The sequence below is a fragment of the Palaemon carinicauda genome, chromosome 3, assembly GCF_036898095.1.
Source record: "Palaemon carinicauda isolate YSFRI2023 chromosome 3, ASM3689809v2, whole genome shotgun sequence".
NCBI lineage: Eukaryota > Metazoa > Arthropoda > Malacostraca > Decapoda > Palaemonidae > Palaemon > Palaemon carinicauda.
In genome coordinates, this window is record NC_090727.1 from 124,750,595 (window position 1) to 124,765,855 (window position 15,261).

At 35.9% G+C, this 15,261-nt stretch overlaps 1 protein-coding gene across 1 annotated transcript in view; it reads left to right on the forward strand.

Moving 5' to 3' along the window:
- The window catches only part of LOC137633997 (CLIP domain-containing serine protease B4-like), a 20,385-nt gene extending 5,124 nt beyond the window's left edge, over window positions 1–15,261 (forward strand). The window contains exons 2-11 of the mRNA XM_068366243.1: window positions 2,510–2,658; window positions 4,175–4,330; window positions 4,746–4,898; window positions 5,722–5,801; window positions 8,139–8,163; window positions 8,690–8,813; window positions 10,089–10,196; window positions 12,765–12,919; window positions 14,171–14,343; window positions 15,050–15,261. Of these exons, the coding sequence (XP_068222344.1) occupies window positions 2,589–2,658; window positions 4,175–4,330; window positions 4,746–4,898; window positions 5,722–5,801; window positions 8,139–8,163; window positions 8,690–8,813; window positions 10,089–10,196; window positions 12,765–12,919; window positions 14,171–14,343; window positions 15,050–15,223 (1,218 nt within the window). The 5' untranslated portion in view covers window positions 2,510–2,588 and the 3' untranslated portion in view covers window positions 15,224–15,261. The remainder of the gene's footprint in view (window positions 1–2,509; window positions 2,659–4,174; window positions 4,331–4,745; window positions 4,899–5,721; window positions 5,802–8,138; window positions 8,164–8,689; window positions 8,814–10,088; window positions 10,197–12,764; window positions 12,920–14,170; window positions 14,344–15,049) is intronic.

Here is a 15,261-nt window from a genome sequence, read left to right on the forward strand (position 1 = left end):
CCTTCTTAATCGGGTGGTTGAATCAGTAGAACTTCAAAAGTTCAAAGTTGGAGCAAATGCTTTTTTGTTGACCAGGCGGACATGAGTCTTTTTATAGTTTATTTATGACATATTTGTTTTTGATGTTGTTAATAGTTTATATATGACATGTCTGTTTTGACGTTGTTACTTATTTTAGAATGATTTATTATTAATTTGTTCTCTTCAGTTATTTATTTTCTTATTTCCTTTCCTCACTGGGCTATTTTTCCCTGTTGGAGCCCCTGGGCTTATAGCATCTTGCTTTTCCAACTAGGGTTGTAGCTTGGATAGTAATAATAATAATAATAATAATAATAGTAAACACCCTCCTTCCAAATTTCCTGTGAGTCATTACATTTGCATAATTCAAGCGTAATCCGAGATTCTTTTGTTTTGGAGCGGAAAGAGATTTCCAGCGTAAATCCCAACGATTTACTTGGTAATTAAGGACTTGCGAGCCTCTCGTAAAGCGTTTATTTCCAAGCTTTCAACTCCTCTGAACTGGTGTGAACAGCTTCTTATCTGCGCAGTTTATTTGCTATACATGTTTCGCCTCAAATATTTTCTACAAAGAAGATTAAAGTTTTGCTGGAGTGTTCTTATAACCACTTGCGTAGAATAGTTCATCCTCTCTAACATATACATGTTTTTGAATGGGTTACTACTTGCATGAAGGAAATGTCTTGATTGTTTAAAGGATATAAAGGTGATGTTAAATGTCATGAAGTTATCAATAACAGAAATTTTTTGCCAATGTTCATTTTGAGATTGATTGATTGATTTTAAAGTTTTCAGACATTAAATCATTGAACAGGTCTCATTTGTCCTTAAGCACATTAACATTGAATAACTGTCATCTTTCTCATAAATCTAATCTCTCTCTCTCTCTCTCTCTCTCTCTCTCTCTCTCTCTCTCTCTCTCTCCACAGAATAACCATTTTATAATGGATTAAAGGTTTTTGACTTTGACTTTGACTGACTCTCTCTCTCTCTCTCTCTCTCTCTCTCTCTCTCTCTCTCTCTCTCTCTCTCTCTCTCTCTCAATATATATATATATATATATATATATATATATATTATATATATATATATATATATATATATATATATATATATATATATATATATATATGTATATATATTAAAACTTTACTGCCACTCGGTACATAGGACGTATTCCTGGGGAAAACCTGAAATTTGAGTCTCAATGTTTGTTTTAAATTGTCGTGTGTCCTTTTGAAGGAATTTGGTATTTCCCTTCTCTCTCTCTCTCTCTCTCTCTCTCTCTCTCTCTCTCTCTCTCTCTCTCTCTGACACAACGGGTTTTACCCCAAGTTCTCATGAGTCAATATTGCCACATCTGTGGAGGAAATCTATTTACAAGTTCCATGGATTCCGGTCTGACATGCAGTCCAACAATATTAATTATTATCATTATTACTAATGATTATTATTATTATTATTGTTATTATTAATGATTATTATTATTAATGATTTATATTATTATTAATTATAATTGTTGTTATTATTATTAATAATTATTATTATCATTATTACTATTACTATCATTATTATTATCATTATTATTATTATTATTATTATTATTATTATTATCATTAATAATTATCTTTATCAATTATTGTTATTATTATTATTATTATTATTATTATTATTATTATTACTTCCTTAATAAAACCCTAGATGGAAAAGCAACATGATATAAGCCCAAGGGCTCCAACATAGAAAATCGCCCAGTGAGGAAGGGAAATAAAGAAATAAATAAACTACAAGATAAGTAATTAACAATCATAAGACTTTATATGAAGAAAAGTAACATTAAAATAATGGAAGACTAATGTAGCTCTTTGTAAAACAAATGACTGAATTTTCATAGAATGATAATCATTTCATATTGTAGCTTACGAGCAGAGGTTTTATTATTATTATTATTATTATTATTATTATTATTGTTATTATTATTATTATTACTAGCCAAGCTACAACCCTAGTTGGTAAAGCAAGATGCTATAAGCCCAAGGGCTCCAACAGGGGAAAAATAGCTCAGTGAGGAAAGGAAATAAGGAAATATTTAATTAGAACAAATTAATAATAAATCGTTCTACAGACAGTAACAACGTCAAAACAGATATGCCATATATAAACTATAAAAATACTTATGACAGCCTGTTCAACATATTTCACATTTGGATATAGCACTAAAAGTTAATCCAAGTTAGTCAACAATTTTAAAACAATGGCATGCTTTTGTGTAACATTTTGATGTTTTTAGATATTTGTTTTTTCAATCCTATTTGGATTGTCCAATTCTTTCAATGATTAAAAATGACTCATCGTCCATTTTCTTTCCAGATCATTCTCAAAGTTCTTCTGAGAGTGGTACCTTCTAAATATTTGTTTTTTCAATCCTATTTGGATTGTCCAATTCCTTCAATGATTAAAAGTGACTCATCATCCATTTTCTTTCCAGATCATTCTCAAAGTTCTTCTGAGAGTGGTACCATTTATCTTCATACACCAACCTCAAGATAAACTCCTGGAAACTCACCATGCCTAGTGCGAATAGTATAAGCCTATTTATAGGCGTGTGTTTCATTGCCGGTGTTCTTTGCCAAACTCGTAAGTTATACTGCTGTTTTTTGGTAATATCTAAATTAGTTTTAAATTAAGCTATTGGTACAGTTATTTAACATCAGTAAAATTACAGTCCCTGTTGAAGGAATGGCTGTTATTTCAATTTTGTATGTGTGTGCTTTTTTTTTTTTTTTTTTTTTTTGTATAGGAGATAAACTGTATCTTCAGTATATTTGTTAAAGCTTTTATCTATTAATTTTCTTTACATAAATTACGTAAATTTGCAAATAACTGTGTCTTGTGTCTCTGTAAAAAAAAAAAAATACTTTTCTATGAGTACGATTGTCAAACACTGCTTGTACATCCTTTTAAATTGCAATAATTATACGTTGTAGGTAAATTTGCCAAGAACTGTCTTGTGTCTCTAAAAAAAAAAAAAAAAAAAAAAAAAACCAAAATACTTTTCTATGGGCACGAATGTCAAACACTGCTTGTACATCATTTTAAATTGCAGTAATTATACGTTGCTGGAAGTGGTGACCACTTATTTGTAAAGTTAACGGCTCCTTAGAAGAAAATTAACTGCTCCAATTTCCAAAATGGTACCCTGTCGTCAATGTCCAATGCTGGAAAGCCAAATGAAAAGTTGAGAAATATTCTTTACAATTTCTTCTGAAAATGGTCAGTAACTAAACATCAGGTCGACTCCCTTTTACCCCCAGGCTATTTGGAAATTTCCAACCCTTAACCCCCAAGGGGTTATTTTTTTTCCCAGCACATTTTGCATTATATTTTTTTAAAATTGCTCTAACAGCCTTAATTTTTGTCATAGAGAGGTCAGGTTGGTCTCATTCTCTTGGAAAATGCCTGAATTTTCAAAAAAAATGATCAAAAATATGAAAAAAAAAATTTTTATAGCATTTTTTTGCAAGGACGTACCGGTACGTCCATGGGGGTAAAGGGATGGCTTTTGTGAAACGTACCAGTACGTCCTTTGGGGGTAAAAGAGTCGTGAACGAGTAAACCAACATGGAAATAAGGAATAGTGTTTAAAACAAAAGAAGCCTTACTTATAACACTAGGAGTGAAAATCATATACCTTGGCATTGCATGGGGAGTAAGACAAAGTAATGCCTCATTTTAATTATTTCTGCTTTATGTCATTTTAACAGAAAAAAAAATATTTATGCAAGAGCATTGGAGTACTAGAAAAAGATAAAATAATTAAGATTTGTATATACATATGTATATATATATGAATATATGTATACATATATATATATGAATATATATATATATATATATATATATATATATGTATATATATATTCATATATATATATATATATATATATATATATATATATATATATATGTGTGTGTGTGTGTGTGTGTGTAAAAATATTGTCTTTATGACAATTTCTAATGTAGCACGTACGGTTCATCAATAATAAAGAGATTTTTTTGTTTACTTTGTATGATAGCAAAAACTAACATCTTATTTAAACTTTTAATCTATTGGTTTTCGTATATTTAGTTAATTGTAATGGATGACTTTCAGAATCTAGATGTACTGATACGAGAAATGACTGCAATTCCTTGGCCAGAACTGGTTATTGCCGGACGCACAGGGCACAAATGTTGGCCGCTTGTCCTCTCTCCTGCAATTTCTGTACCTCTTTGCCTCAAGCTGGAGAAGCAGTTAATGCTTTTGGAAGTAAGCCATTAACATCAATTGTTTTCCTATCTTCTTTTTTAGTTTGTTTGCTGATTCCAGAATATAAATAATGATGGGTTTAATAGTATTTCGATATTTCATAAATTCTAGTGGGAGGTTGGGCTGTGGCACCCTAGCAGTACCAGCTGAACTCGGTTGAGTCCCTGGTTAGGCTGGAGGAACGTAGAGAGTAGAGGTCCCCTTTTTTGTTTTGTTTCATTGTTGATGTCGGCTACCCCCCAAAATTGGGGGAAGTGCCTTGGTATATGTATGTATAAATTCTATTAATTTTACATATGTTTGAGCTTCATAGTAGTAAAACAATATTTCACAAAACTTATTCTAAATCTAAAAAAGTAAATCAGCAATCAATATTCTCAATTTCTAACGAATCCTTTATGTTCTCTGTTTTCAGACAATAGTTGTGAAGACACTAGTATCAACTGCACAGCCATGGAGAGACGTGGACTGTGTCAAACCTTGCCACAAATGAGATGGATGTGCGCAAGGACATGCGGGTTTTGCCAGGGGTCCCAGCCATTTAGAACCATAGTAAATCCTGATTTCGGTAGGTTTCCCTCTTTTTCTCCTACGGAAACAAACGGCTACATGCGCGTTAACCTATTATTTTCATGTTTTCCAAACATGACTAAACTTCAGAATTGATTGTTTGTGCTTCAACGCACCTAAATCATGCCATAAAAAAAATCTTTCATGTTTTCCCAACATGACTAAACTTCAGAATTGATTGTTTGTGCTTCAACGCACCTAAAGCATGCCAGAAACAAAATCTTTCATGTTTTCCAAACATGACTAAACTTCAGAATTGATTGTTTGTGCTTCAACGCACCTAAATCATGCCATAAACGAAATCTTTCATGTTTTCCCAACATGACTAAACTTCAGAATTGATTGTTTGTGCTTCAACGCACCTAAATCATGCCAGAAACAAAATCTTTCATGTTTTCCAAACATGACTAAACTTCAGAATTGATTGTTTGTGCTTCAACGCACCTAAATCATGCCATAAACAAAATCTTTCATGTTTTCCAAACATGACTAAACTTCAGAATTGATTGTTTGTGCTTCAACGCACCTAAATCATGCCATAAACAAAATCTTGTACGTTAAAAATATAGCAAAAAATATATTGTTCTTTGAAATCATTTTCACATTTTAATGTGATTTAATAGATGAATCAAATCCATGCTGTAATGACAAATTCAATATTACTGATCATGTGATATTTCTTTCACAATAAATTGGATATTCTTATTTGTAACGTCGCACCTGTTGTAATTTTCAAATAATTTCCACTACAGACCATTTTCTCCAAGTGTTTAAACTTGTTAACCCTATAATGCTGATATAGTTATCTTCGTCTCATCCAGACTGTGGCAGACCATATCCTGCAAGACCTAGGGGTGGTGTCGTTGCGAGAATTGTACGTCAAGCTCCCAACACGCAGCAGGTAAGACTGTGAAGTATAGAGATTTATAGTAACGAAATACTATTTGGTCCTACGTGATATACAAACTCTCGTCCTTTAATTAGGGATATCGTTTCAGCTCAAGCTGGAGTCGGTTGTCGAAACTGGTTACCAAGCCGTTTTCAAGTCGGAAAAACATCCCTTTCTTTCGTTTTGGCCTCTGTCGTTTAGGATGTACAGACAGCTCCTGTAATTTAAACTGTTTAATTTCGGCCTCTTCTTTCAGGCTTGGGCCCACTCGCCAGGGACACGTCTTCCGGTGAATCTCAATGATTGGTTCATTCTGGCCTCTTTTGAAGAGACAGTTGTTTCAGGATCGAGATCGGATTCTCACATTTTGTCACGATCTGGGGATTGGGGTAAACTGGGAAAAATCGAATCTCTCACCCAAGCAGAGGTTGAAGTACCTCAGCAATCTGAGAGACACAGCAGCAGCGAGTATTTTTCTTACAGACGACTGCATCAGCAAGCTCTGGGAGGTTGTGCAACCCATTCTGCCCAGCCCACCGCTGGCAATGTCTTCTCGCTTACCTTTCCTCGTTGGATGAGCTCATTCCTCATGGGTGCCTCCACTAGAGATCTCTTCAATGGTGTCTGGAGGATCACTGGACAGCGGACAGGGATCCCCCGTTAATTCCTGTTCTAATGAAACAAGGACCTCAGGGCAATCTTGCCTGAAGGCTCTTTGAGAAAAACCTCATCAAAGGAGTCCCTCTTGACTTGCTACCTCCAGACATACTTCTGTTCTCTAATGCATTAAAGGAGGGGTGGGAAGTACACATGAGTGACCTGGTCGTCTCATGGGTGTGGACCGAAGAGGAGAGGCCTCTGCGCATCAACGTCCTCAAGATGCAAGCAGCCTTCCTAGCGTTGCAAATATTCCAAAACGTTTTGGGGAGGCACTCAGTAGTGTTGATGAACTACAACACCATCGTAGTAGCCTACATCAACAAGAAAGGAGGCATGGTCTTGTACCCCTTTACGAGCTGATGAAGCAGATGCACATCTAGGAATGTTTCACTCCATGGTGTTCTCAGCGAGGTACATTCCGGACAAGAGGAATGTTCGAGCAGACACCTTCCTGCAGATGAGCCTCCTGTGCCAGGCTACATGGCGTGCTACAGGGCAGCCTCAAACTCTGTGCCAGACCAGATCACCCTCATGAAGAAGGACTTACGGACTGGCGTCAGCGGTGGTCCACCACAGCTGTGAGGAAGACCCTCTAAATTCGACCAAGTATACCAAGTAAGTAAGTAATTGCCAGGGCCAGGTTGTAGGAGCAGAATGGTCTCTCCTTCCTCTGGTAGCTGAAAGGCTTCTTGCCTTGTGTGTCTCTTTGGGATCGACGAATTCGTCACGGGTTGAAATCTCCAAAAGGAAAGAAGATTGGTTCAATGGGCTTATAAGTAAACAAACTAGTTTTGATCTTATTTTTCTTTTATTTAATGATATTGCTATTCTGAAAACAAAAGTGGATAGAGGATTATTGATCTGATAAAACTTTTTGTGTTTTCCTTTATTTCATAATTAGCAATTGGTGAATTGCAAAATCGCCCTTTGCTCTATAAGCTAAGAAGGGACTTTCATAACTACAACTAAACTTAGCCACCCGTTGAGGTACTACCGCTAGAGTTATGGGGTCCTTTGACTGGCCAGACAGTATTACATTGGATCCTTCTCTTTGGTTACGGCTTATTTTCCGTTTGCCTGCACATACACCTAATAGTCTGGCTTATTCTTTACATATTTTCCTTTGTCCGCATACACATGACAACACTGAGATTACCGAACAATTCTTCCCCGCTCAAGGTGTTAATTACTGCAATGTAATTGTTCAGTGGCTACTTTCCTCTTGGTAAGGGTAGAAGAGACTCTTTAGCTATGGCAAGCAGCTCTTCTAGGAGAAGGACACCCATAAATCAAACCATTGTTCTCTGGTCTTGGGTAGTGCCATAGCCTCTGTACCATGGTCTTTCACTGTCTTGGGGTATAGTTCTCTTGCTTGAGGGTACACTCGGGCATTCTATTCTATATTATTTCTCTTCCTCTTGTTGTTTTTAAGTTTTTATGGTTTATATATGAAATATTTGTTTTAATGTTGTTTCTGTTCTTGAAATATCTTATATTGTTAATTATGTTTCTTGTAGTTTCCTTATTTCCTTTCCTCACTGGGCTATTTTCCCTGTTGGAGCCCTCGTGCTATTCCAACTAGGGTTGTAGCTTAGCAAGTAATAATAATGATAATAAATATAATAATAATAATAATAATAATATATTTGGATTAACTTCTAATTCTGATTTGTTTTCTTTTTTTCACAGCCAGTCGGAAATTCAGTGCCTCAAGGTAAGTTAAAAACGTTTATATATATACATATATATATATTTATGAGTATATATATATACATACATATATACAATATATATATATATATATATGTATATATATGTATATATATGTATGTATATATGTATATATATATATATATATATATATATATATATATATATTCTTTTTAGTGTGTGTGTTGTATGTGTGTGTACATACCTGCGTCTGATTCACGTCTGTGTTCGTGTGTCTGTATAATATTTGAAGATTCATTTATAGTGGCGCTATTACAAATTATCTAGAGATAAGAAAATTAGTAAATAACACTAGAGACTCCAGAGCCAAGAATGTAGACATTACAAATATATTTTTCTGTTTTTCATGTTCAATTTTTTTTGTAAGTCTAACAGAAAAAAAGCCTAACAGAGATATAAACAATATTTTTGTTTTGGTAATTGCAGTAACTGAATGATCTATTAAAGATAAATACCATTTTAATTCAATTTCTGGTCATTGCTATCATGGAATATTAAAATAAGAAAATAAAAACCTTTTCTTGCAGGAACAGCCAGACCACAGACAGTAGAAGACGCCATTTGTGGAGCGACTGTCATCCATCCTCGGTATTTGTTGACTGCAGCCCACTGTGTCCTAGATCCAACACGGCCGTGAGTCACTTTTCTTTCAAGATTTTATCTAGACGATTTAATCTTCTGATTTCTATCTTTACTCTATGCAAAAATTTTCAGTTAGATATTTGGTTTTAATTCATATTCCTCCATTGCGTTCTCGACGCAACATCACTGGGAGATACTTTCTGTAATAAATCATAATTTGCCTCTTTTTGTGTCCTACTTCTTACAAAGGCCTCATAGGTGAATACGTTATATGAATTCAGTACACCAAGCTGGTAATAACATTTTGCGGTAAATTACGATTTTAAGATTTGAAGTTAGAAGAAACCTTGAAGAGGAGTATGCTTGCTACCTATGAAAACTCAGGCAGTTAACTATGATTTCTGGTTCATGATGATAAAGATGTCTTTGATATTCTTATATTCTTAAAGTCTTTGTTATGTCGTTGACCTTCTTAAGTGTAATGACCCATCTATAGTCCATATTTGGGCTCAAGCCATGGCGTCCTGATGGAAGGTTCCAATGACCCATCTATAGTCCATTTCTTTTATCAAGGCAGATTTGCACCGACTCGCAGCGGTGCCCTTTTAGCTCGGAAAAGTTTCCTGATCGCTGATTGGTTAGAATTATCTCATCCAACCAATCAGCGATCAGGAAACTTTTCCAAGCTAAAAGGGCACCGCCGCGAGTCGGTGCAAATATGCATCGCTAAAAGAAATGGACTATAGGAACTAACACATTTATATTGACAAATAAAACGAATATTCCGAAATATAAATTGACCTGAGATTACAGATGAATTTAGACTATTTATTATTTATCACAATATCTGACGATAAATCAGACGACAAAGATTAAAGGTTTTGATTGGTATTTAACTTTATCATTATTGCCTCTAATTAGATTTGTGAAAACATTTTCATTATGTTATACAATTTTATATATCATAGTTTGCATTAAATATATAATTATATTTTTAGAATTCAAAATGTAGTTAAATTTCTCTTTTATATACTTCTTAAATATATAAACGATTTTACGTTTAGTTCTCTCTCTCTCTCTCTCTCTCTCTCTCTCTCTCTCTCTCTCTCTCTCTCTCTCTCTCTCTCTCTCTCTCTCTCTCTCTCTCTCTCTCAATTGTCTTTTTATTAAAAACTTACCTCTAGCTCAATATCAATCTATCGCTTCCCGTCTCATTAGCTGGCCTTCGCATTCTAGACAGTGTTTTTATCAATAGACTACATTTCTGTATTCCTGTATTTGTACCCTGCAGAAAGAAGCATAAAAATGACACTTTTATTCTTCCAGAGTGAGATCCATCAGATTAGGAGAACTTGACTTCTCTCAGCAAGACGAAACCAATTCCCGTCCCATCGACTACGCTGTTGAAGTGATTACTGTTCATCCCGATTTCGAGTAAGTACAAAATTACTTCAGAAAATTACAAATAATTTCAGGCGATTTGATTTCTATATTTTACTTTCTCACCTTTCTCACCAGACGCCAGGTAGGCCTCCAGGCCTGTCAGTCGTCCTGCTTCAAGAACTGTCTCCATTCTTGATTTCAAAATTTTACTTTCTTTCTCACCTTTCTCACCAGACGCCAGGTACGCCTCCAGGCCTGTCAGGCGTCCTGCTTCAAGAACTGTCTCCATTCTTGATTTCAAAATTTTACTTTCTTTCTCACCTTTCTCACCAGACGCCAGGTAGGCCTCCAGGCCTGTCAGTCGTCCTGCTTCAAGAACTGTCTCCATTCTTGATTTCAAAATTTTACTTTCTTTCTCACATTTCTCACCAGACGCCAGGTAGGCCTCCAGGCCTGTCAGTCGTCCTGCTTCAAGAACTGTCTCCATTCTTGATTTCAAAATTTTACTTTCTTTCTCACCTTTTTCTCACCAGACGCCAGGTAGGCCTCCAGGCCTGTCAGTCGTCCTGCTTCAAGAACTGTCTCCATTCTTGATTTCAAAATTTTACTTTCTTTCTCACCTTTTTCTCACCAGACGCCAGGTAGGCCTCCAGGCCTGTCAGTCGTCCTGCTTCAAGAACTGTCTCCATTCTTGATTTCAAAATTTTACTTTCTTTCTCATCTTTTTCTCACCAGACGCCAGGTAGGCCTCCAATCCTGTCAGTCGTCCTGCTTCAAGAACTGTCTCCATTCTTGGCGATCCTCATAGAGCCTCATCTCATCAACTTCCCGCAAACCTAGCATATGTCTCATTTGCTTTTTTCAAACTCTAATTCTATAAAGACCCTGTATTAGAGATCATAGTTCCTAAACGTTCCAGAAGACGAATTACTGCCAGATCTTTGCCCAGGCAGTATCAATAACGTTTAAAACGCTTCCAGAGCTATTATTTTGCAACTCTGTTACATAATTCTGGGGTTGAAAACCTCGGTTTTCTACACATATTTAATGTACATAATATTGCACCGAATATTTCCTAGTCACAAATACAAAAACTGCAGTCAGTTAAAGACAATCTGTCACTGAGTTATGGGTGTTCTTATATATATGGGGACGTTCTTGTGGGATATAACTTTGGGATGTATTTGAATTCCAGTATAAATTGAGAAAACATATTCTTGGCCTATGATGTGAAATAGAAATATATTATTTTTTGTTATATTGGTAGTCTTGAGGATTCTGAAAATGCGTTAGATAATGTTATGGACCAAGAGCATATTAGAGTAATTTCATCATTCTCAAATTTGTTGATGCAATGTATCCCATGTATAGCCTAAATTAGAAGTCAGCAACCTGCGGCTCCTGAACCGCAGGTGGCTCTTTCAAGACACGATTGTGGCTCGAAACACTGAACTTGGCTTTTTTTTTTTTTTTTTTTTTTTTTTTTTTTAACAAAGGAATTATGTAACACTACTCTTTACACAATATTTGATTTAATTCTTATTAAGTTTCAAAGGCATATCATAGGAACCAAATTCACCGAGAGTTTATAATTACATGTGAATAGTTTAAAAACTTAATAATATTAAATAATTTCGCATTTAAATAGTCTTATTTGAACTTACGTGAAAAGGAAACACTGCTTTATGCCTTTTAGAAGAAGTGCTGTCATCTGAAAGAAAGCTTGCAGTGTTTGTCAGAGATCTTGAGAAAGAGAGTTTGTTCACTTTCCTTTGCTGAAGAAATACAGAGAATCTGCAGATTGTGAGTTTGATGTTAATGACATAAAAACAGCTTTCTTGAAAATGGAAATATGCTTTAAAGGACGTTCCCAAGAATTCAGGAATGAGAAAACAACTCTGTCTTTTCAAATCAAACCATTTGGGGCAGATATCTCTGTGCTAAGTTTGTAAATAGGCGCACTGAACTATATTGTGTTATGTCTGAAGTACAGTAGATTTTGATTTTAAATCTCAGGAGACCATTTTTATCATTGCAGCTCTGACACCACTGTATTTTTTTTCTTTAGAAAAAATAGGCTCTTCTAGCTGAAAAAGGTTACTTACTTTCTTACTTAGATTGTCCAGAGCCCTTTTGGCTGGACACGGGCTCTTGCGTTGGCAGCCCGTCCCTGAAAAAGGTTGGTGACCCCTGGCCTAAATAATAATTTTTTTTTTTTTTTTTTTTTTTTTTTTTTTTTTTTTTTTTTTTTTTTTTTTTTTTTTTTTTGATGTCGGCTACCCCCCAAAATTGGGGGAAGTGCCTTTGGTATATGGATGGATGTGTTGTAAGTTAACATAATTGTGTAATTATATAAGTGGTACATTTTGCCGCCATTAGAACTTACACTAAGCCTACTCATTGCGAATCATCCATCCATATACCAAAGGCACTTCCCCCAATTTTGGGGGGTAGCCGACATCAACAAGAAACAAAACAAAAAAGGGGACCTCTACTCTCTACGTTCCTCCAGCCTAACCAGGGACTCAGCCGAGTTCAGCTGGTACTGCTAATCATAATATAGAGACATAATTGTAATTGGCGTGTCTTTTAATTGCTTCATCTTTTCTCCCAATGAAGTCCAAACCTCGTGGAGCGATACAACGACATTGCCCTCATCAAGACTGCCAGGGACATCGAATTCAACGAGGTGGTTTATCCATTTTGCCTTACTCCCGAACGACCTCCTCCAAATGCAGTCGTCTCGGCTTCTGGATTTGGAAAAGTCAATGAAAGTGAGTTGATGGACGTTGCCGGTTTAGGGATTAGACTGTATAAACAAAGGTATCATATACAAAACATGAAATATAACAAATACCATAGTTTTCCTATTTCTTACATTTCTTCTAATCCATGTGTGAGTGGCTGAAACAGTTGGCTACATCTGTCTACATACAATGAATTGTAACAACATAGTGATATTTTTTTTATATATTTTCCTCCAGACTTTGTTTTTTTTTTAGGGATAAGGAAAGAAATTCAGAAGAGTATTGTCTTAGAATAAGAGACTCTCTCTAAATATTTGCCTTTGAAGTAACTCACTCTAAATATTTGCCTTTGAAGTAATTTGGTTCAAAATTTTACTAATGTCCATTTTAGACGAAGGATTCTATATGTTTAGCAGAGCATTCTTAATGGTCTACAGCAGTGGTTCCCAACCTTTTTTCTGTCATTTCCCCCCTGCACCCAGTTCAACCATCCAGATTTCCCCCTTCATGCCCCGCCCAGCCCTCATGCCCACTCGCCTGCCTCAGAAATGGGCATGCTATTCCAATTCTCCCCTTGAATACCATGTCAGTGAGAACTGATATGATCATATCACAATTGAATGGCTAACAACAAATTGCCGCACGTACAATGAGGACATTTTCCGCTAGTTTTAGTTAGTAGGTAGTGTAATTATTTCCCCCCTGGAAGCTTCAAATTTCCCCCCAGGGGGAAATTTCCCCCAGGTTAGGAACCACTGTCTTAGAATAAGAGACTCACTCTAAATATTTGCCTTTGAAGTAATTTGGTTCAAAATTTTACTGATGTCCATTTTAGACAAAGGATTCTAAATGTTTAGCAGAGCATTCTTAATGATCTACAGCAGTGGTTCCCAACCTTTTTCATGTCATTTCCCCCCTGCACCCAGCTCAACCGTCCAGATTTCCCCCTTCATGCCCCGCCCAGCCCTCATGCCCACTCGCCTGCCTCAGAAATGGGCATGACACTCCAATTCTCCCCTTGAATATCATGTCTTTGAGAACTGATATGATCATATCACAATTGAATGGCTAACAACAAATTGCCGCGCGTACTATGAGGACATTTTCCGCTTGTTTTAGTTAGTAGGTAGTGTAATTATTTCCCCCCTGGAAGCTTCAAATTTCCCCCCAGGGGGAAATTTCCCCCAGGTTGGGAACCACTGGTCTACAGATTCACTCTTGATTTTATTTCATCTCTGAATAAGAAATATTTAGAATAATATTTCCATTTCCTCTTAGCATCGAGGTCCCCTGTTCTGCAAGAGGCCGAGTTGAAAGTGATCAGCCTAGCTGACTGCGAAGCATCTTATCAGCAGATGAAATCAGGCGATGTTCTCAGACAACGGTATCCCAACCTCCTTCAGGGACACGATACTTTGTGCGCTGGTGATCCTGGCAAAGGACCTTGTGAGGTAATAATAGTGGATATTTTGACATCATTAAGCTTGGTGTAGATTTGTGCCTATTTTATTGGCCACTGCTATTGATAATTGTTAGAATGTTACTTTCATTTGCGTGTTGTGAAGTAATGTAGAATATATGTCTTTATTATTATATGAGAGAAGTGTAACTGAAGTTAATTCCTCATGTAAAGAGTTGTTTCTGAATTTAATCTAAGTTGATTTGTTACATAAATGAGTTGTTTTGAGTGTGATACTAATTTTGTATTTTAGACATGAAGGAGGATTTTCTTCAATGGATGAGTAACTGAAGTTAATTCTTAGCATAGGGAGGACTTTCTGAGTCTCATGGAAGTTAATTCTTAATGTAAAAGACGTATTACAAAATGTAATCGTAATATATTCTACAATGATGGATGATTCTCCTCTATATTTTCTTTCTATGAAGAACAAATAACGTAAATGTACGTAATGATCAGCAGTGCCATTAAATGATACACGATGAGAGATAGAATCTAATCAGGAAAATCATTTTCTGGGCTCCGACCCGTGCCGCCCAGTGAAATGCTCCTTTAACATCATTTCTAAGGTAAAAACTGCTATGAAAAAGGAGTATTTCACTGGGCGGCACGGGTCTCTCGCCCAGAAATAGATTTTTCCTTCGTCAAAATCCCTTTATGAATATCTCAGCTCATTTTTGTTTATTTCTTCTTTCCAGGGTGATGGCGGCGGGCCACTCTTCCGCACTGACGAAAATGGCCGTAGATTTTTGGTTGGTGTCATAAGCATTACTCTGGGATGTAAAGGTCCCGAAACTTCCGATCTTCCTGGGATTTATGTCAGCACCGCTGATCATATAGATTTCATTGACAGTGTTATATATGAATTTTAAACATAATTCACCGCTCTTCATATTAAATTAACAAACGA